This window comes from Numenius arquata, chromosome 1 (genome assembly GCF_964106895.1).
Source record: "Numenius arquata chromosome 1, bNumArq3.hap1.1, whole genome shotgun sequence".
NCBI lineage: Eukaryota > Metazoa > Chordata > Aves > Charadriiformes > Scolopacidae > Numenius > Numenius arquata.
The window spans coordinates 70,736,145-70,759,912 of NC_133576.1; the positions used below are offsets into that span (position 1 = coordinate 70,736,145).

Here is a 23,768-nt window from a genome sequence, read left to right on the forward strand (position 1 = left end):
TTATTCGCACAGAAGCAGTACATAGCAGCCCAAGCCAGGGACTACCCTGCCGGGGCTGGAGGTGGGGCAGGAGTTCCCACAGACCTTTTCGGAGCTTATGGAGTGATAATGGCTAACAACTGCCCCACCAGCCCATGTGTGCAGAGTGACTGGGTAAATCCCAGAGGCCACAACTGAGCAAGCAATAAAAGCTTCTGCCTGCCGGAGGTCATCAAATCTCTGGGGCCATGAGCAGGGTCCCAGCTGAGCATGCAGTTAGGTGCACATTGGGCATTTTAGTCTCATGCTGCCCTTTCCACATGTCGTCTTAAGTTTTACAACTGATCAGAGCGCTATCTGGAAAATCTATGGTGTGGCTTACTTTGTTTACCTCCAGGATCTATTTGTAAGATAAATTCAGTCACTGTTTGAGGGACAAAGTACCAATTCTTTCTCCTCTGTGGCTGCAAGGGAAAAAATACTCTGCAAATCTTCTGCTTTGAGCACTGAAAGGGAAGCAAAACTGGGCAGAACGTGGAGCAGGGCTCTCTGAGGGCCCCTATCAAGAAATCTGATGTATTTTCTTTCATTAAAATCATGAAAGACTCTGATGCTGAGAACAAATATATCCAATTCTCTTTAATATGGCTTCCCTAAGTTCCATGGAGCATTTTCAAACACAAACTTCCTCTGTTGTAATTCTAAATAGTTTGTTATTACAAGATCTGGAGGTCGGTTGACGCAAAGAGAGGTTTAGCCCACATGGTAAGATTGACTACAGTTGAAGAAAAGTGAACTCCTGGAAATCTGGTCACAACTCATAGCATTTGCCAGTCAGATGGTATGCTACGACCCCAAGGCTATGCAGGTCTCTGGAGGAGGGTTCTCCCTGTCCCCCTTGCCTGCTTTGCTGAGTGAAACAGTTAAACACAGGCAGCAGAGTGACTATTTCCAACCTGCAGGAGGAGACGCAGCTTTCTCATGGATGTTGCCTGTCCACAGACTCGGGCAGAAGGTGCTGCACTTGCTCATGGACTAGGAGAGTAGTGTCCATCTCACTCAACTTTAGTCCCGTAGCTGAGAGGTCCGTGCATGGCACCTGCCCACGTGATGGTCCACGAGGGTTGGTGGGGAGGTGGCTCTGCAAAGGCAGGAGGTCCCTGGCAGGGCTGAGCTTCCCCTTGGGGGGACTCTTTCTCACCAGGAGCTCCCTGGTGAAGCTCAGGCAGCTGCTCTGCTGCGTTGGGCACTTCAGTTAAATGTCAGGGTGGAAAAATCCAGGACATAGCACCTTATAGTGTAGAAAAGTTATGCATGCTGTGTTGCTGTTACAGGGTAGCAATGAGAATCAGTTCAGGATATACAGATTCACATAGGGGCCAAATCCCAGCACACAAGAGCAGAGCTGTCTTGGTTTTTTTGGGTTGATGGGAAAGAAGCCTGTCTCATTTGCAGCCCTCCACCTTCCCATTCCTGTAGTGACCATGCTGCTCAGTTGCCCTGCTTTTTTTCCCTGCAGCAGGAAAAACTCATCATATTTCCTCCTCACCAGCCAAAAAAGCAATTAAAATGTGAGGAAGGAGCTCCATTTTGAAATATAGCTGGTTTGTTGAAACTGCACAGATATTTAAGCGATATGTTAAATGATTGCAGAACTTGGGGTGAATTTACTGTGTATAGCTTTTAGAATGGACCAGCATCCATGTATGCAAAGCTGTTGGTTCTTTGCCTGCTGTAGCTATCAGGGGTAAATACTCAGAATTTCTATTAGCAGGATCCACAGATTCCAAAGCGCAGAGTAGATTCCAAGTTTAGCAGCGTAAATATGTATTAACATTTCATCTAACCACTCTACCCACAGTCACCATAATTTATCTTTTATCCACTTTGCCTGTCTCATTCAGCAGTGCTTTGTGGCTGTGGCTGCCAGCAGGGCAGAACTGCCCACTGCAGAATAATTAGACAAAGCTGCAAACTGTTCCCCTCCGACTGATGCATTTTTGTCTGTGGTGACCAAATTTTGTCCATCTTGCTGGTCACCTTTTTGCCATGGCACCAGATGTCTGCTCTTTGGGTCTGGTGCAGAATTGGCTCTGAATAGCTTGCCTGACGTCCTACAGCTCCAGTGGCACTGTGGAATATTTGCTTCCTTCTCTCTATTTGACCTGTCAATATATTCTTGATTGACATATTGATCAAGGACATTGTTGGAGTCTTGATATGTATAATATCCAGAAATTCTCTTTAGTGCACTGCTTTACAGGTGTGCCTGACCTCTGTGGGAGGCCAGAGTTGTGCAACACAGTAAGAAGTATATACCTTATCATTTTTTTCATACTCATTTTAAAAAAAATGGCATTCCCTAACAGAAAAGATGCAAACCAAACATTAAATTCTGGATATGATATGTGAAGCGGCAAAAAAATATAAATGCCAAAACTTGCAACTCAATGAATAGCTGGTGCTTGGGGCTGGAGGTTGCTCTCAGGGGTGTGTGGAAAAAAAGTCTTGCAACTCCTACCATACACGTAGTCTCAGGCCTCTGCAGCTATCCCTTTGAATGGAAACGGCACCGAAAAACTGATAATAGCTTTTGAATCCGAGCTTGGTCACAATATGGAGACAAAAGGTGGTACATCCCCAGGTCACTGAAGAAGCAATAATGTGTTTGAGGAGCAGTGACAGCTCACATCTAGTCCTCCTGCAGCTACTGCTGAGTGGATGTTAATTAACCACGATGAGACTTATGTGAAACTGGTAGATAAGTATCATTATCTAACATTTACAGGTAGAAAGGGAATGAGAAGGAAAAATTACTTTTCTGAGGTTATACCATAAGCCTTGAACAGGATTCACCACTGCAGTTTCCTGTGAGGTGTTCTTCCTTCATATGCCCAAAAATACATGAACAATGTGCTATATTTTGTGTATATATAAATATAATATTTATATACATATATGTATATAAACTGTATTACATGCAGTATCAGTAGGATGCATATTAATGAGGTATATACTAAATTCACAAAAATAATTTTCAAGTATTCATCACAAAAGGAATATTCAAGTAATAAGCACATATAATACAATTGAATAATCGAAAGTAATATATTATTGTATCAAGTGTATAAAGCATAACACTCTTATTTTCAAAGTATACTTGATGCATTTCACTACTCGAAACAGGAATTCCACCCAGAACAGCAGGCATGGGTGGAAAGCAGGGGGAATCCAAAGCACAATCTTAAGTAAATACATAAATTAATTATGATGATTAATAACTCGCCAGTCTCATGCAGGGCTAACACATTCTCAACACGACTATACAGCCTGGTAGCAGCTGCTCCGATGACACATGAAGCTGTGTCAGTGTGCCAGCTCAGCCCGAGGTAGTCTCAAGTGGGATGGACGTAAGTAAGTCAATGCCATTAGAGGGTCACTATCTCAGGATTTCCTTTCAGATACGCTCTTCTAGCATTAGGTTAGTCATCATGGTGAACACAGTGAGACCTTTCTCTTGGCAACCCTTTGACAGACTCTGTCTTCTCCACCCTGGGCGGCTCATGCCTTTTGCACAAATCCATCTCCTCCTTCCATTCCCAGATGTCAGTACCTAGATTTCCGATGGATTTCAGGTTCATGGCAGCTGACTGTGGGGCTGGAGACACCCAGGTATCCAGCCCATGGCTAGCTAGTGGACTTGTGCTGGTGGCACCATGAAGTCTCCCTCCCTGGGGCCTAACTACTGCTGCTGCAAAGTGATGTCCAGACTGGGGAGTCCCCTTCTCCCTGCTCCCACCTGCCAGGATGTAGGAAGTGGGGAGCAAGGACTACTACCTCAAGGGCACTTCCCAGGAGCCCAGGGGGTTCCCACAGTGAGGGACTGGATCTGGGACTGACCCGGCTCTCAGGGCCAGTGACCCAGGGTGACTCCTAGCCCCACTCTCCCACTAGTCAGGGTTTTCCAGGCAGAGAGCAAGCTCCAACGATCCACAACAGACCTGTGCATGGAGCTGGCGAGCAGTACAGGGAGCCAGGCGTCCATTTCCCAGCTCACTCCCAGGTCTCATCATTTAATTGTGTAGATATACCTGATGCACATGATCGTCCCTGAGAAACATTAGAGGAGCATTGCTAACTGCTGAGAATTGAGCCGAGGACCGGCTCATGGGGAAGCAGCTGCTTGGTTTGCTTCATCCTTTTTTAGGCTTTGTCAGGAGTCCCTGGAAATCAGTGGGAAAAATCCTGTCAACTGCCCCGGGCTTCGTATCCACATTGCTGCACATCTCTGCAAGTGTTGCTCATGGTGATACTTCTGTTTTTCTCAAAGGTTCTTTTTCTTTGCAGTGTGATGTCTTGGATCAGAATTTGTTAAATTTCCTCCCAGAACAAGAACATTCAGAGATTTATAAGATGTTATCTTCTTGTATGCTTATGACAGATTCTGCCTCATCGGATTACCTAAAAAGTAAGTTATATTTTATCTTTCCCAGTAAATGAAAAAGCATGTGCAGGATAAAAATTTTCTCTCAGAAAGAGGTTTTTATGTGATGTGCAATATAAAACTTAGGTTCACAGCCTTTTAAAAAGATCTTGCCACCTGGAATGACCCTTTGGTACTATTTTTAAATGGAACTCATTGCCTTTATTTTACTAGGCTAAGACTACATGCAGTTCTGTTAATTATTAAATATCGTATCTTTTGAGACAGCTAAGGAAAATAGGTTAGCCGATGGAAAGTGAGAGTTCGCCTGAGACAAATCACATCTTAATTGATATTTCAGCCTGTTCAAGTAAGATGCTGTTGAGAGGTGTGCTAATGTCACATACCTTTGGTTTGCATTACAGTTGAAAAGTAAAATCATTGTAATTCTTTTTCAAATTGAATTTTGTTTTTCTTAAAAACCTTTTTACTTGCCTCACCCTTATTCACTCCAGGAGGTAAGGCGTAGGAAACTAGAAAACACATGAGAATGTAAGATGTACAGCTGCTTAATCTACTGTATATACAAAACCTGCAGCTGATAGCTAATATGCCAAAGCTAATTTAATAGATATTTTGAGGTAATTAGGCATAGTTTTCCAACATAACATGTAGAACAGCTGTGAAGTCGTGAAAAGCCTAAATAGCAAAAAACGCTATAAACGAAGGATCCAGTTCCCTCCTTTGCTACACCGATGCTCTGGCAGCGTAACTCCTGTGATGAAGGTGGTGTAAGAGGAGGGCGAGTTAGTGTCGAAGGCTGTTCCCTGCGCTGCAGGTAGACCTGTGCGCGGCGCTGAGCATCCTGCATCCCTGCAAAGTTGCTTCCTTGCAGAGGCTCTGATCCTGCAATGTATAGCACATCAGTGTGTAGGACTCTGAGTGGTAACAAGCTGCTCTCGTGCTGTCAGTTGCAAGATTGGGGTTGGAAGACACCGTTGGTTGTGTTTAGCTTAAATAGTATATTTATTTCTTCTTCTTCTTCTTTTAACAATCCAGCTGACAATGAACTAGAGTTTTATTGTCATCTTCTGAGAGGAAGTTTGAACCCAAAGGAATTTCCAACATATGAATACATAAAATTTGTAGGAAATTTTCGGTCTTACAGCAATGGTAAGCTTTAATCGTTGTATAAATGTTACTTTAGCTGTGTAAAATAAAATATAAGTATTGCTCCATTGAACTAGACAGGCTTTTGACTGAAAGGACTATTTCTAACATTATGGAGTAAATTTTGCTTCACATGGATCTCACAGCTGATTTGCAAAAGCTGGATGAATACCTATGAAGAGTGAAATTGTGTTAGTTGCTTTTGTTATTGCCCTTCACTTGTTAGCGGTGATCCTGGACTCTGGGTAAGTTTGCAAATAATGACAGGTTCAAAGGAAGGTTTGTTTGTGCTCGCTAATACTGTGTGCTAAGACCGCACCTATTAGCAAATAATGAGCTTGCTACCTTATCTGCTGGCTTACATTAAACACAAATTCTATGCCAGGACTGGTAATCTGCCAAATCTGCCCTTTTACCCTTCTCTACAAAAATTTGGGGAAAGGCGGCAGCGCCGCGTAATTGAGTGCCTGCACCCACTGCCCAACACTGCCGTGAGGGGTCCCCCATCGCTGGCATCAGAGTGGCTGAGGACACTTCCACCCGCCTCCCTCTCCAGCTGTCATTTTACATTCCTCTCCAGCACTGCAGAACCCAATACTCTCCCAAAAATGAACAATAGAAAAAAAAAAAAAATAAGGAAAGACATAGAGTCAGCATTGTCACTAATGCACCACAGTCAGTCATGGGAAACCATCTTTCAAGGGGTGAAGAGCAGATTTCCACCTCGCCCGTTCCCTAACAAACAGATTGCTGCATGGCCATTAGTGTCAGAAATGAAATACTCTTTTATTACTTTCCCTTCTCCTGCCTGCCCAAGTTTGCTTTAGTTACTTGCCTGATTGAACTCCAGAGTGGCATTTCCAAAGTTGCTGGTATTGTTCCAAATAGGTCATCCTCAGCAAAAAAATTCCCCACCGTGCTTTCCAAAAACCGCACGCCACACTGCGAAAAAAAAAAATATGTCCCTGTCCCCATTTAACTTTCTGCTCTTGCTCCACATGACTAGAATAGAAACCGACGTGCAGGATGGAGATACGCATTTCTTGTTTGGTGCCATCTGATTTGAGGCTTTATTTGTATAAAAAAATGTAACTGCCTGTATGCTTTCTAGTTTGAATGAAGTGAAATGCGGCTGCCTGACAGACGCGCACACCAAGCTGTTCTGTTTTCTAGAGCAGAAACCGGATTTCAGGTGCTGACTCATAAGGATACATTTCTACCAGGGGAATTTCTGATCCATTTTCTTCAAGGATTTTCAGCTTTTTATTTTGGCGTGACCTTAATCTTGCCCTCTTACCCATCAGGATTTCATATCCCAGCATTTGTTATCGGTGGCTGTTTCTCAGAAGAAAGATAAAACTTGCATTACAGATACCTACCCTAACTTAGTGCATATAAACTAAATGGGAACATATTGATTTCAGAAGACACCAAATCGTTTTCCAAAGACCACAGCTTATAGCTTTCTAATAAGAGATGTTCTTTCTGCTTCAATTTTTTAATTATTTTTTTTCTTTGTGCCACCTATTTCTAAACCTTCCACTTTATTTTGTCTCTTCCACTTTCTTCCCGCCTCTGCTGCAGTCTGATCCTCTGGTGGATAGTGAGGGGATGGCCCTTGCCATGGTGCCTCCTGGCCCCCGTTCCCCACTCCCCATCGCAGAACGGCAGCTTGCCCATCCTGACTTTAGTTTCCCCAGCTCAGTGCAAAGCCCAGTGGAAATATTTGCTTCACCACTGCATCCCCAGCACTGCTCCCCCTTGGCCAGAGGTCACCCCCGTGCCCTCCTCACCAGCATGTCTCCTGATCAAGCCACAAAACCACCTCCCAGCAAAGGTGGAATCAAGTGCACTGGACTCACAATGTAGCAGCAGAAAACTAGGACCTGATGACCTTGGGCCAAGGACAGAGCGAGCAGCCGGAGGAGGGCGCAAACCTCCAAAGTGGCTGTCGTTAGCTCCACCAGGCTTCTTGTGTCAGCCGCCGGCACCCTGAGCAAGGCATGGGGGGCATCAGCACCGCATGGACACAGCCGCCCTTCAGGCAGCTTTCCAGCCCCCTTTGGCACGGGGACTTGTGTCACGGACACCTTTGAGCATCTGATGGGCGCAGTAGTGGGCCAGGCTCCCACATCTGCTTGGCCACCCACACCTCAGGGCACCCCATTATCGGGCACTGTGCCCCCAGCCCACGCACCCCAGGGCTGTCACCTGCCGGACCTGCCAATAGCTGCTGTCTTCTTCTTCCCATTAAATAAATACCGATTATATGGCGGGGTTGGGAGAGATGTATCACTCAGAGGGCAGCTCTCATCCTACGTACATAGGACCAGCTGGCCCCAAATCCTGCTTCTTGGAGGTGTTTGTGGAGGCAGGAGGCTAAGCTAAAGAAAAGTTAGCTGGGGGAGAAAGACAGAAATTGCAAATTAAGCTTAATTAGCAGGAGATGTTCCTTATGAATGTATTCAGGAATGCTTTTCCCTGTAGTTTTTCACAGCAGTGGAAGTGTTAGCATGTTTTTACACATGGGAGACTGATACAGGATGTTCCTCTCTAAATACAAATCTCTGCCATTCCTTTTTACCCACCCGATGCCAAATCCTACCTTTGTTTCCAATGGTTTGCTGAGCAGACCCTGAGTCTGCCCTGCCTGCACATTCCTGCCCCAGGAACGCCAGAGTCTCTGGGGCCAGGGAAGCTCTTTTATCCCTGGGCAGGCCATATCCCATCAGGATACTTAATTATTCCATTCTAATTAATGTAGGGTCGTGGCAGTGACAGTCCTAACAAATCTTTCACCTTGCCCCCCTCCTTCCTCCCTCATACCTTCTCCGTTAATTGCATTGTGACTTACGGCCGAGAACATCATATAGGGATGGGTTTGAATGGATTAATTTGAAGGACTGAGGCTTAGAAAGCCAGTTAGGGGCTTAGCTGCTCTCCCTAACTTTAGTGGGAGCTCTGGGGCTTTAAAGGCCATTGTACTGAGATGCCAAAGAGAATACTTTTTCTGCTAAAGTAGAACAAATACCTGATATCTACCAAGGTGACTTGTCACCAGGATTGCTGTCAGGGAGGCAGATCAAGCACAATCTACATCGAACCCATGCTACTCCCCGAGAGGAGCAATCACTGGCATCTTCCCCCATCCCAGAAGGGGCAGGGAGATGCTTGTGCAGCCCCCAGAAACTGCCTGGGAAAGTTCCCATAGCTCACGGCATGTGTTCAGTCTTTCAGAAGATCACCATCCCTAGAGCTCCTGGGCTCAGTGATAGCTGGAGGCTAGAGGAGCTGCGCAGCCCAGTGCCAGGGCTAAGCAGGAGGGTCCACGCTTGGGTTGGTCCTGGAGATGGTGTGCGGGAAGCTGTACTCTGTAACCCCTGCTGCAAGGAGATTTCTGCAGCTGTATCTACACCAGGGATGTGACACGAGCCGCCTGCACACGAGTGAACCTCTCCCCCTACCCCACCCCCCCCCAAATTAGCTGTGCCCAAGCGAGAGCAGCCGACCAGCGAAACAGCAAGGCGAGCTGTGCGGAGTGACTGCATGAGTCACTGGCTGTGCTAAATCAAATACAAGAGATTTGATTTTCCATTTGGGAGGATTATATAATCATCATTAATTAAGCTTCAATGAGAAAAGCAGGACTGTAACCTGACATGAAGACTCAGTAGTCCCTTGAGAGGAGGGGAGGTGGCCCATGGGCCACTCAGAAGAGGAAGGCGGAGTTCCCTCTTTGCTTCTGTGAGAAATACCCACTTACTCTCAGAGCATAAGGGGTTTTTGTTTTGTTTTTTTTATTATTTGCAAACAGGAACTCTTTACAATATTTTTATATATTTCAGGTTCTGGTCCTGTAGTCCAGATTTTAACAAGAGAGATGAATATATGCAAACATCTGAGGGAGCCAAGTGCCATCACTGTACCTGTTGACCAGTAGTACGTGATAAGGGGCAGAGCCATTTCAGCATCACCAATGAATAATGCAGTGGCTCACATCCAGTTTTGCCCGAGGGCTGAGCGGGGAGGCAAGTAATAAAGATAACCCTCAAAAAAATCCAAGGAAACGCTTAGCTCCCAGTATAAAATGTCAAATTAAGCGAGAATAAATTATTTTACAAAGCCGCTTAATAGCTAACTCTGATAAGAAAAGATAAGGTGGGCTGGATTTATCCCTCCTGTGAAAATTGTTTGTACGTCTGTAAACAGAAAAAGATCTCTCATAATTACATAACCAAATATTGGCTTTGGTATCCTATTTCTGAGGTGACATACTTGCTTAAAATCTCCTGAAAGGGACAGAAACAGACTTGCCTTTCAAAGTGTTCAGCAACACAAAAAAAGGACCACCAGCATCTTTAAAGTGGCAGATCCGTCCTTTAATCCAAAATGACTGAAGTTTTCCTCTTAAAAGAGGAGATAAGCATTATGTGAAAAGAGTTCCTGATCAACTAATATAATTAAATATTATAGTGTAATTTAAAACTCTGCATTTTTGTTCCCAATTACATGGAAACTCAGGAAGTATCTGGTTACTGGATGCTAATAATAGCAGATACTCTACTGTTAGCTGATATATCTCTTAGAGATAAGAATAATCATCAAGAAAATTATTACGCTGGGGAGAAAAAAAAAGTCTTTTCACTCTCAGAACAATTAATTCAATCTGAATTCCCTTTTAAACGAAATAAACAGATTTTTACAGAAGATACATTGATCTTGAGCCTCCATAAGCATATGCAGAAACATCTGATAACAAGAACAACTCAAACTGAAATGAGTGTTTTGATCAGAACCGACAGCTGCATATTATTATTTACTATTAACAATATCCTAGAAGCTGCAGCTAGCAATCTGCAGTGCTTATGCTGGGCTCTGTATGGCCACTGAAGAAAAAAGGCACCATTCCTGTCCCAAAGAATTTACTTGGGATTCACATCAACACAGGATGCGAGGGGAGAAACAGGAGGAGGAAAGAGGAGAGAGTAGATCCAAGCAGATAAGTGGTGTATGGACACTGTCACTGTTGCTCATCCAAAGCCACTGAGTGCAGTCCGGCTTGCCACCAGCACTTTAGATTTCTTCATTATTTATATAAACTGCCGAATATTCTGATTATCTGTGGTCTGAATTTGTTTATATGAAACAATCTCGATTTTATTCTAGTCTGTTTGGCCAGTGATTTTTTGAAATCACCATTCAGTTTGTCTGATAGTCACTAAGGCTGGTTCTTTAAACATTAACATCTACTGATAAAATAGGAAAAGGGATTTCTTCTTTCAAATGGCATAAACAAGAGGCTTGCTGTTAAAGGAAGAATATGTTTTAAACATCCTAAGTTAAAATAAAATGACCGAGCAACTGACTGCTGTACTATTATTAACTGCATTATGTGGCATCTGGGGTTTTTTAAACATGTTTTCATTCATTTCATGTGGCATGATTTATATCCCTAAGGATAAAAATCTTTTTGTCTATGGTACTTAAGAGCCTGGTTCCTTATGTGTATTACTTATTTTTAACATCTTGTCCTTACTGTCCTGGTCTTTTTTTAAAAAAAAAACAACAACAAAAACCAACAACAAAAAAATCTGCACATGGGCACATCAGTTTCTTTCTATCTTCTTCTACGATAGTTGCAGTTAGTTTAATACGTCTACAAAAGAACTCTGTGGTAGCTTTAGGAGTAACAGGTCTGATTGATAGTTAACCACAAAACCTATTAAAATTTATGCTAAGGAGCATCAGCTAACTGATACACGAGACAACTGTTTCATCATTCTTATTATGTATTTAGCTTTGTCACACAACCTTCTAATTCCCTACTTAGGATATTTTGTCTAGATCATTTAATTGTAAAGCACAGAAGCACAGAAACACAGAATGATATGGGGTTGGAAGGGACCTCTGGAGATCATCTAGTCCAACCCTCCTGCCAAAGCAGGTCCTCCTAGAGCAGGTTACACAGAAACTTGTCCAGGAGGGTTTTGAATGTCTCCAGAGAAGGAGACTCCACCACCTCTTTGGGCAGTCTGTTCCAATGCTCTGCCCATGTGTGTGAAGCACACATGCCCTCGTTTACCTGGGCCCACCTGTTCATAGCCAGCTTAACATTTTCATCAGATGCCTTCTCATAAAAGCACTCTAGGACCTGTATTTGACTTACAAATGTTAATATCATCATAGCCTCAGACTTCATCCTATATTTTCCACTCCACTATTTTTCTGTGGTGCTCTCAGAAAGTTCACTACTGAACTTTGCTACTTCAAGATGTTGTGTGTTTCTTTGAAAGAGACTTGGAGAATTATAAAGTATGATTTTTTCAGAGGGCGTGCTTATAAGATTATGCCAGGGTTTATTTATTTTTTTTTAATTCATGTAATAATCTTTGTTTTTTTTAACTGCACTTTAAAAGTTATCAACAAAAAAGACTTGAAAATTGCTGACCAGCTGCAAGAGCAGAGTAAAACAGGTTGTGCAGATAGAGCTGTGGGAAGAACAGATACCAACAAAATAAGTCAGGCAGCAAAGTAATTCAGAAACAAATGTGGGATTTTTTTATTTCAGTTATTGTAGTCATTTTCTGATCCAGATGCACATTTCAAGGTGGTGGCTACCTGCCTGAATCATCAAGGCTCTTAGTGCTTTGGGCTTTGAAAAGGGCAGCTGAGTATGGAGATGGCACAGTAGCTGTTTGAAGACTGGATGACTTTCAGCCAGGCCAGCTCTGTCTCATCTCCTTGGGCTTATTGACTCACTGCTACTAAATTCAACATTCTCAAATGTTGTGATGAAATCCCAAAGTTACTACATAGCTGTACTAGGTGATAACTATTACCCTTTTAGTATTGCATTTACCTCTTGGAAATACAATCCTATTTTGTGAATGCCACATTCAGGGATATATTCTGCTCTCTTCTGGGAATAGTGTCAGGCTCGTGGCTGTTTACATCAAATAGCTGAGCTAAAAAACCCATCAGCTCTCTTTGGTGTGACTCAGCCTCCACTGGGCATTTCTTCTGCAACTGGTGTCATTTGCAAGCCCGTGGGTTCACTAATTAGGTCAGCTTATCATACCTGTACTTTGGAGGCTGAATGTGCTTATCTTACTTTCCTATCTTAGAGACCAGCCTGCAAACATTCGCTACTGAACTTGGCTATTAAGAGAGAAACGGCCCCATTGACTTCAAATGTGACAACATATTACGTAATAAGCTTGGAAGTAACTTTTTACAATGCCTTAACGTGGTTTTATAGCAATACCATTAATTTTTAAACAGGACTGACTTCAGAAATCGACAGACTTACTTGCAAAAATAATTGTATCAGAGAAGAACCAGTAACTCCTTATTCAGGCTTCTCCTGCTTCCTGTAGCTCCTAACTCTTTCTTCTTTTTTTCCAGCTCTTGTATTAATAATCCCATAGAAGCCCTCGTATATGCACATAACCCCAGGAGCAGAACAGGAATACATATTCCTAGGAAGTCCCCAGAGCAAGTGCGCTTTGCTGGTGAAAGGAGGAGAATTTTGCCCATATTTTTTATCTTAATATCCAGTCAGCCATGCCCTCCAGACTCAACTGCAAGAGTGGGCTGTAATCTCTGTGGATGTTCACATCTACATTGCCTTCTCAGATGAGGAATCTTTCTTCCCCTCTTTGGCACAATATATATTGTGCACACAGTGGCCTAAATCACAGGTGTGAATTCTCCTCAGAGTACTTATTTTCCTGTCTCACACCCTGTTTTCCTTGTTATCAGCTATGTATCGCTCTGCTAAAGCTTTTCAGAGGTTGAACTGGGTTCCAAAAGCAGATGTGATAAGTTGAAAGTCTACATCTCTACAATTTATGCTAGTGAACTATGCCCAGTGCAGAATCACCCCAGAATAAAAACTGCTAGTGATCTCCTCCCCGAATAGATACAAAACTCTTCATTTTTACAGGAATAGATGTGCTTATTCTTGCTTTGTCCTGTGCAGAAGAGACAAACTGTAGGAAGCTTCATAAAGGTGGATATAGGGGCCAAATAGTACGGAAAGATAGTTTCATATTAGGATTGATCCCTATTAGCATTAGATTAACTGATATTGGGGAACTCTGGCTGGTGGGTGGGACCTTCTCTGCCCCTATGGGAGATAGTAGGCTGGGCAACGCAAGAGCCCATAGGGTCAGCCCAGTCCCCACTGCAGTTTAGCACACAGTTTTCTTTCACTGCTGTGGGAGTGGGATTAACATCTTCCAGCTTGAATTTGGATGAAGAATTTGCATTATCTCATGCTAACATGGGACTGTGGGCTAGCTTAAGGTAACACATTCTTTTTGGCAACGCATCCTTATGGCAGGAGGTGCTAGTGGGCCCTCAAAGCAACACAAGAGCCATGCAATCACAGAAGACACAGATGAAAAACCCATACACAAAATCTGTAGCCACATCGCATCCAGTTTTTCCTTCTGCCCAGCATTTCAGGAGACAGCAGGCCATCTGCACACTCACCAGAAATGCCCAGCTCTGGAAGCCAGTGCTGTAGATGGGTCCTCCTTGCTCTTCTTTAAACCGAGGAGAACTTGAGCAGGCTGGGGATGGTTCTTCTTAGATGCAGAAGGGGAAGATGCACTTCAGCAGCCGAGTATCACTAGCAGCCTCTTGCTAGCTCGATGAAGCCTCGCTGGCTGTGGGCCCCAGTGCTTCTGCCACTGATGACTTGACGAACTCTCTTCAGCTACCTCCCTTGCCAAGGCTTTTTTTCGCTGCCTCATGGAAGTTGGCGCGCTAGGCAGGCTGCAGCATATATATCTTTCTTGTGAGTGGTGAAAAAGAGCAATTGGATGCATGGGGTTTCTTTCCAGAAAGCTGGTTTACGCTCTGTAGTAAGGTTTGGCCTTATTTTTATCAGGATTAACCTATAAGATTCATACTTGAAGTTAAGCTCTGATGTCTTTCTGCCTAACATGACTGACTTGGATTTAAATATATGCATATCAGCTTTAAAAGCTTTTAGAGTGCTTCTTTGAATAAAATCAGTATTAGTATGCTTCAAGTGTACAAAATATTCAGGGAGAGCAAATCCTGTATGAGGCATGACTCCGAGTCCTGTTTTTTTCCCTACCTAGTGCCTAACTCCACTTGCAATGGCTTTGACGAGGCTGTCCCAAGGGCTTACAGAACATCCCCGGGAAAGCAGATCTGCTTCGTTGCGACTGTTCGTTTGGCAACGCCTCAGTTTTTAAAGGTGTGTACCCTGGATCCCATTCATTTCATAACTTCTCAAAACACTTTCAGACAGCGTGACATGCAAAGTTCTTAATTTTGCTAATTGAATGGATTAGAGATATCACATTTCATGCATAAAAATCCAGTGAAGAGGATTATCGGTGCGATCCAGGATCTGCGGAAGCAGTGTCGCTTCTGCCCCCTTTCCAAGGGAAATGGAAGACCTCCTTGCATTAGGAATTGCAAAGTCACTTTGAAATTGGGTTCTTCTTTGCTGCTTTTTGTTCCTGTGATGGGCCAGTGTACAGATGGCCACCAATGCTTTCATTTGAACCCCTCAGTGTTTTTGGGTGACTGCTGCTAGTTTCCCTCTTCCCAAATCCTGGTAGTAAGATAGCTGCTTGTGGAAATAAGGACAGACCACCCAACCTTGTGCCTGGCACTGTGGTTCCCTAATTAGCAAACGTGAGCTACTGCATCAGGTGTCCTGTCCTCAGAGGTTAAGAGATTAAAAAATCAAATGGAGACTTAGCCAGTATGAAATCACTGCTCCCTTGGCCTGGCTCCACTACTGCTCAGGGACCTGCAGGGCACTCTTGACTGATTCATGGCCCCAGCAGGCAAGTACAGTCCCTTCTGGGTAAGTGAGGACACTTCCCATAAATCTTAGCGACAGTAATCATATTAGCAGTAGAGGCTGGAGTTAAGGTTCTCTGAGAACCCTGAAAGCAAATTCCCTTGTCTTTGGGCAGCTAACATCTCAAAGTAAATGGGGAAAAGAAATGGGCTGCAAGTAGCAATGAGCTGCCCAGTGCTGGGGGTATGCAGCTGCTGAACAACCCAGAGAAGGTGTTAGCTGCCAGAAAACCATGCACACTGATCTCTTGAATTCACCTGGGTGACTCATTTAACCCCCAGTCTTGACTTACTCCTCTAAAATGAAGTCAAAAGTATTTATCTGACTGGCTAAGCAAGCAGAATCAGCATTTTGGTTTCACACAGCAATGTTTGCATGTTGCACCCTGAATTTTAGGGGAGGTTCTTGGCATCAGCATGGATTTTGGTGTAAACTGGAGAGGGGGAGAGAGAGGAATTTAAGGTATGCATGAAGCCTTTTGCCAATCTACAGCCAGCAACTTTAATCACCTTTGTGAGCATTGATATGTATCAAAAAAATGCTTGATGGCAGCACACCCCAGCTTGTCCTGTGGTCCCAAGAGAGTCTCAAACACTGGGGGCCTGAAAGACTTCTGTCCCTGAGAGTGATAGCAGAGAGAGTGGCAGAGGAGACAATGAGAGGGTGTCACTTGCACAGGGGGACACGGCACCAGGGAGCAGAGGGACAGCAGCGTCAGCAGCCAGCAGACGTGCTGTCCTTACCAGTGGTGATGGAGACCCTCCTGCAGGAGAGACAGGGGGGACACAGTAAGCCTGGAGGCATAAAATCCTGAGCTCTTATGCTGGCAAATCCCATCCAGGGGTCTCCAGGCTGACATCTTGTAGAGCTGGAGTTGCCCCTGCAAATAGCCAGTGGGAAAGGGCAGGAGAAGAGGGGAGAGGGGAGGAGAGGAGGGCTGCAAGTGTGCTGGGAACCAGCTGTGGGACATGCAGCCAGACCCAGCCCACGCATGGGCATGCACCACGGTGCCATCCTTCCTTCCCTTTCCACCTCCACCCAACAACTGATCCCTGCCAACCACGTTCTGATCCCCACCCCTCTGGGCCAAGCGTGTCCTGGCTCACAGGCAACCCCATGCCCTACCTCCTGTAATTCACTTATTAATTATCATTCTTATGAGCACCCAGGGCTGCTGTGAGTCTTGGGGGTCAGCTTCTTCTCTGTGGGTGTAAAGCGCAAGGCAAAAGCACCACCTTTCACCTGCCTGATGGACCCCACGCAGCACGTAGTGCCCCCAGTTATTGAGTGGGAAGGAGAGTGTCACCCTTTCCGAAGAGGGCTCAGAGGGCAGACATCCAAAAGAGCTGGGCAAGGGCATTGGGTACCTTAAGTAACACAAAAAGAATGAGGAAAGACGTGGCAAACCCAGGTGGGACCAAGCACAGGCTGGATGTTGGGAAGGGGCGTTGCTCCTCGGGGCTGTGGGGAGCACAGCTGTCACATCCCAGCCACTGCTTCAAAGTCATAAAAACTTTGGCACTCCGAGGAACAGTTATGGCTCTTAAGTTTACATGCATCACAAGTTCTACTCCCCAGCTCCTGCAGAAATGTTGACATTGATAAATACAATAGATTGCTCTCCAGAATTGCCAGAAAACGTGTGAATCTTTTGTTTTCTCCTCTTACGCACCATGTATTTATAGCTAACAAAAGCTAGATGAAGCTGCGAGGTGAAGCTGCAACTCTCAGTAAGTTGGTTTTCTTCACCAAACAGGAGATGTGCATCGTGGAAGAACCTCTAGAGGAATTCACATCAAGACACAGTCTGGAGTGGAAATTTTTATTCCTGGATCACAGGTTGGTGACACGAAAAGCACTCCTGGTTGTGTTCAGTGCTTGTTTACTGCTATTTTCATAAGTGCAATTCTCTCAGATAGTGTTGCGTTTCACATCTAAACAGGAGGACAACCACTAAAATGCCTACAAAAGATGATATTTACTATTTTAGCCTGCATTTATTTTTATCAGTGTTTTAAAACAAAATTGTCTGTCAGGCCGAATTTGTGATCAGCTTGTTCTTGCTTTAAAAATATCAATGGGCCAAAGTCTGTCAGGTGGCAAAATCATCTAATTACTATACAGCTGCGGAAGTCGTTCTTTCCAAATCCAGCCATTGACTGTGTGTGTGCAGTTCCCACCGAGTTACGGAGGGAAAGTCTGCGTTGGCCTCGGGGCAACCGCGCTAGCAAAGGTACAAAGCAACTGCCTCTGCACGCCGTGGACGAGGCCTGCAGACACCCAGAGGTGCAGATGATCTCCCCTCCTACCCCCCTAGTCCTGGGCAGACGATGGCTCCCTATCACCTCCGCCATGCGTTTTTCCCTGTGCAGGGACTGTGTGAGCCGCAGCAGAGCCCCTGACCGAGGAACAGCCAGGGAATAGCTCCCCCACAGCAGGTTCTTGTGTGAAAGTCCCCGAGAAGCTGAGTCGCTTTCCACAACCGCATTTCCCCCGGAAAGACGGGGTTGTCATGGCCGTCTCCTGGGGGAAAGGTGCCGTGCCCAGCTGGGCATCCCGGGCACGAGGTGGGAGAAAATCGGGATCTGGTCCCCTGGGGTGGACGACTGTACACCCATGAGCGAGAGCAGATCTGGGCTTTTTACATATCTGCGTCAAACTGCAGTTTCTTTCATGGCTTATGACTTCACTGACATTGTGCCTGACCGCAGAGCACCGCCGATCATAGGATACTTGCCTTTTGAAGTGCTGGGTACTTCTGGCTACGACTATTACCACATAGATGACCTAGAGCTGCTAGCAAGGTGCCACGAACACTGTAAGTATCACATAGCCCGGGTTCCTGTGGAGTCGCTAGGACACCCCTCCTCAGGGAAATGCAGTTTCGGTTAAAATTGGTTTAAACTTGGAAGGGGAGGTTTGACCCTGGTCTCACACCTGTATGTCTTAGGGGAATTATAGCAGACTGGGGGCACCACAGCTGATCGGCGTCTGGGCCAGACTTACTGAGCTCTGAAAAATACGATTTTACCTTATGTATCCCCAGAAGCAGTCAGCAAGACTCACTGAATGAGTAAAATACACCAGATTAGACCCCTATCCTATTAGTAAAGAATATACAGGAATAGTTCAAGCAATCTCAGAGGAGATCCTATTTTGTAAAATTCTGGCAGATTATTTACCCTAATGTTGTTCACCGTGTGTTTGGGATTACCTGTGATTATTTTAATACAGTCTATTAAGATTTAATTGAAAAACTCTTTCACTAAGCAAAGAAAATGAGGCAATCTGTTTCAAATATTTGCTTACAGAACTGGCTGGTACATCTCAGCTTACCACCTCTGCATGGCCTGAAGATATCGCGTCAACATTAGTTTTTATATGTTGACATTAAAATATAAAAAGGCTAAATAGGTGCACGTTTGGGAACCCCTTGAAATCACTGGGGGAAAAAGCAGAGATTAATTTTGTCAGTGAATCTTTAAAACCTTTAATACACCCCAGTTTACTGCAGTTTGAATTCTTGTCAGTCTGGGAATTTTCTTTCCATTTCAAATGATTTTTTTCTTTGTACAATGTTATCTCCTATACTCACTTCATTCTGAATCCATCTGTGCAGAATACTCCTCTTTTCAAGCATTTTTGTCCTGTACTTTTCTGCTATAGAACTTAAGATGATCGCTCTTAGAAATTAATCCCAGATGCCTAATTAAGCAGTATGTGATCAGCACATAAACCAGGGTAAGATCTATGTTTAAGTTGTAGCAGACATTAATGCATTAACATCCAAAGTTAAGGTTAATTGTCCTTTGTAGGAATGTACAATTTGAAGTGTCAGAAAAAGATAGTTACTGATCTTTAGGATATCTCTATCGTAAGAGTGATGGGACCACTCACTAGAAAGGTGCTTAGACTCCTGTCTTTCTTGGGAATCGATGATACTTTTGTCACACTTTTCACTTTTCATGTCATTTTCACATCATAAGTTGTGCTACAAGCTGTGTGTATTTTCTGCTGACAGTGATGCAGTTTGGCAAGGGGAAGTCGTGCTGCTATCGGTTTCTGACCAAAGGACAGCAGTGGATCTGGCTCCAGACCCATTACTATATCACTTACCACCAGTGGAACTCCAAGCCAGAGTTCATTGTGTGCACACACATGGTGGTAAGGTATGGAAAATCCCATCAACCGGCGGGGACATAAAAGACAGTAAGATAAGGGCCATCCTCATGATTTCCAAAATTTTCTCTTAGAAAAATGATGTGTTTTATGTAACAAAAAAAGAAGACTGACCTCTCTGAAGGATATATGTTCATTATAGAAAAATGATTAGACTAAACCTTACTTCATCCTCAGCTTGATTTGCCAATCAGGAGTTCAGGGGCAGATTAACTGTTGCATTTTTCCATTTTGTGCAAAAATAGGGAATAGACAGATTCCTTCACTATTCTAATAATTACTTAAGCTCTAATCCTTACAATGTTTTTTAAAGAGATGTGTTGAAGCTTTCCAGTGAAGTTATAAAGTGGTTTTAGGCTGTGGACTTGACCTTTACGTATACTTCTTTAATATACCTCTGGATTTCAAGAAGACAGGAACAGAGCAAAAGCTGAAAATTAAAAGTCTCTCCAATGTTATTCAGTTGCATCTGACTTAAGTGATTTTTCAGCTGTTCATTTAACCTGTAAAATGTTACAATAATTTGCTCCTCTATTTGCTTAAAGCACATTTTATGGAATACAACAATGCCATGTTGATACATACTATTATATTTTACATTCAGTTACGCAGATGTTCGGGTGGAGAGGAGACAGGAGATGGGCTTGGAAGAAGTGTCCTCAGAGGTTGTGTCCTCAGCACTGAAGGTACAAAGAGAGAAGGTTTTCTTCATGAATCTATGTAGTAATCACAACTTGTTCCTATGTTAACATCACTGAAGACTCCAGCATTGTCTTTCTGGGTGGATTCCCTCAACTTCAGAGTTCATTCCTCACTTGAATAATTTTAAAGTAAATGGGATAAGCTCATGAAAAGATAAACCTGGAGTTCAGTGACAGCCACAAATTATGTGGAACACGCGCAGGGGCAGTGTGAGGTATCTACACCTTTCCTTGGCAAGGTACTACAGTTTAAAGATTCATTTGGACATGTTCTGGCAATCAGCCTTCTTGGCCTCTTCTCAGTGTCTGCTGAGGGAGGAAAGAAAAGCTTCTCCTCAGTGCATGGCTGAGTGTCTCACAGAGGTTGCATTTGCTGTCACATCCAACTGAACGCAAAAGAAAGATTCAGAAAAACATCTGAAGGCAAAAAATGACTATGGCAGTAGCTTACTATTTGTTTCCAATTCAGTGATAGCTCTTTGTAAAATGCATTAGTTAGATGCTATTTGGAAGGGACATTGACACCTGTGCCCAGGTCTTCTGCTGGCCTACCTGGGATTAGTTCTGCTCAAGTCATTTTAGGCCAGCCAAAGAACTAGGTGTGCAACCATTACTAGATGCATTTCAAAATGTTTTCCCCCTGACAGATACAATAGCTATTCCCTTTTTTTTGGTTTGTTTTAGGACAGTGGCACCAGCTTGGATCCTGAACAGCACTTTAATGCACTTGATATTGGTGCCTCAATCCTCAGCGCTAGTCGGACACCCTCAGCATCATCCAGGAGCTCACCAAAATCTTCCCACACACCCAAGTCAGACCCTGCATGTGAGTGGCATTCCTCGGTTACTGCACTATTTTTAATTTAGCCAAGTTACAGATTGTATGTCTGTATGCCATAGCTGCTAATTTAAGTTATTTATGAGGTATTGATGATATGTGTTTGTCACTGACGATCAAGTGCATATCATCTGAAATGGTAACATACAAGAGGGAAGGTTCTAGTGGATTGTCCAAACACTGGAAAATGAGTAGAAGGACTAGTCATGAGTCCTGCTGTTTCAATCTGTTATGAAAATGAGAAGTTCTGTCTTCAGATTTGAGGGCATCAGTACGAGCAATACGAGGCCCCTCTAGACTTACATGAGTAATAACAGCCTGTGGGTGATTCTTTTCTGGCCAAGATTCAGGATGCTCCAGCCAAGACTTGGGGACATCTTATACACTCCTGCTCCCTTCTCTGGAAGAAAAGTGAATGAGCTAAGCTAAATTTATAGCTATTCACCTCATATGAAGGGAGTTCCAGCTGTTTTAGAACAGCTCTTGGGTCCTTCTGCTCCATTCATTGCAGCACAGAATCATAATCTGTCTCATTTACTTTTATCTTTGCCCAGGCCCTCCTTATCAGTTTAGTTTTACTGCCATTGAAGTCAACAAGAACCTTGACTCCTGCTGGAATTTAGCCAGGCAGTAATCATTTCTAGCCAGGTCTCGCTGTAATTCCCACTTCAAACAGGGGTGGTTTCCAGCGTGTGAGAACTCACCAGTACTTTTCTTGCAGCTACACCAACAAAGCTGACTGCAGAGTCTAACGCACCCTTGCCAAGGACACCAAGCACGCAGCAGGATTTATCCGTGCATAGACTCAGTCAACCCACTGTTCTTCAGGTAACTTCACAGAGTCATCAAAATAGGCAGACAGTATAAAGCATGTGCCACATACGCAGCTTAGCAATTAGAAATGACTTACACAGAAGCAATGGCATTAGAAGAAACCTAAAATTTAAAGGAACCAAACTTATAAATAAAGCTTTGTTTTGCTTTGTTTTGTTTTTAACCCAGGTTTCTTTGCCTTCTCAGCCTTCGTGTGAGCTTCTCCCGCAGCAGTTACTGCCTCAAGCAACCCTGCAAAATCAGCCTGCACCTCTGGCACAGGTTAGTTGGAAATTTGGAAGTGGAACAGGTCACTTGCCTGTCTCCTGATATTTTCTCCTTTTGGAGCTTATAGGTTACATCTCTAGTAGCTAAAATCCCCAAATGTACCAGCTTTCAAACACTTAAAATATTGTGGGAAAGTAATCTGAATTGTACACTTGCATATTTAAACATCTATCTGCGTACAGGCATTTGGAGCAGAGGTCCAGGTACATGTAGGTTCAGGTGCACACACACATCTATTTGACAGAAGGACAAAAAACAGATGGAAAAAGAGCTTTCAACTTTGCTTCTACAGAATTAGGTCCCATCAAAATCAAGATCACAATGAGAATTAAACCCAAAACCTAACCCCCAGTCCTCTTAAAAACACCTGTTTGGATGTGCTGATGCAGAAAGGGACATGCAAGTTCAACAAAACCCATTTTGTGAGTGTGCCAGTAGCAGAGGATGCCACTAGAGACAAATTCCTCCAGGGAAATCTATTAACCCATATCTCAAAAGTGGGTGATGGCCCAAAAAGCCACCTCAGGGTTTAATTTGCAGTGGATTTTGAAGGAGCAAATTTGAGTACCATGTTCCCATCCCACTGTTTCTCTCCTGTAGTCATGCTGTGATGATACACCCCATCATCCTCTGAATTTAGAAATCACAGAGTAGTCCTGGACCTATGCTGCTTCTACCATCAGTACGCTTTACTTGTCCACAAGCTCCCAGAGTTTCCTCCTGTAGCATATAAAACACAGAAAGTCCTGAGGAACCCTGCTTTAAAATAACAAATTCTCATTTATCTTCTATGTTTAATATTCTTTTCACGACTCCACACCAGCATGCAGCGAAGAAACAGCATATCAATTATCTGCTCTGAGCATTCATTTTCTTTTACAGATATTTCTCGCCGTTATTCATTAATGCACTTCCAAACATCAATTAGTTTATTTATTATAAACCCACACATGTTTTGTTTGACTTTTTTCTACCTCCCTTTCTTCTCTGTCAAAGGTTTTTGTGAGGAGATGCTTTACCAGTCACTTAGCACAAACCTAACTGCCTTGTCCCTTCCCAGTAAAACGCTCTTACTGGCATGCCAGCTCCATTTCTTCTTCACCAAATCAGAGTGCTGTTCAGCCTTTTTGGGCTGGCTAAATCTCAGTGAAAGGAAGAGGGCTGACTCGAGTCTGTCAAGTCAGACAGCCCTTTTCTTGACTGGCAGCAAACTCACAGCAGTGCTCCTGTTGAAGCTCAAGGTGGAGCTTCCCTCGATGTGGAGCTGGGAAATAGCACCAGGACGTTGCAGCTCAGGTTACCAAGGCTCACACCCCATAGCAATACTCCTGGGAAAAGTAGCAAGTCTCCAAAGACTTGGGTGATTTTCATAAGATACGATGAAAATTATGAAACTATTCTGCACTTCCCACCTTAAAATAATAAACGTGTCAGCTTACAGCAAGATAATCCATTATTTAAAAGACAAGGTGCCTGCAGCACTAAGTGAGTGAGTGACAAAACCCAGGTACGTCTGCTTCCCACCAC

At 43.8% G+C, this 23,768-nt stretch overlaps 1 protein-coding gene across 1 annotated transcript in view; it reads left to right on the forward strand.

Moving 5' to 3' along the window:
* The window catches only part of NPAS2 (neuronal PAS domain protein 2), a 106,518-nt gene that overhangs the window by 66,181 nt on the left and 16,569 nt on the right, over positions 1 to 23,768 (forward strand). The window contains 10 exon segments of the mRNA XM_074168214.1: positions 4,327 to 4,447; positions 5,462 to 5,575; positions 14,686 to 14,804; positions 17,179 to 17,261; positions 18,134 to 18,240; positions 19,444 to 19,591; positions 20,206 to 20,287; positions 20,987 to 21,128; positions 21,862 to 21,968; positions 22,143 to 22,235. Of these exon segments, the coding sequence (XP_074024315.1) occupies positions 4,327 to 4,447; positions 5,462 to 5,575; positions 14,686 to 14,804; positions 17,179 to 17,261; positions 18,134 to 18,240; positions 19,444 to 19,591; positions 20,206 to 20,287; positions 20,987 to 21,128; positions 21,862 to 21,968; positions 22,143 to 22,235 (1,116 nt within the window).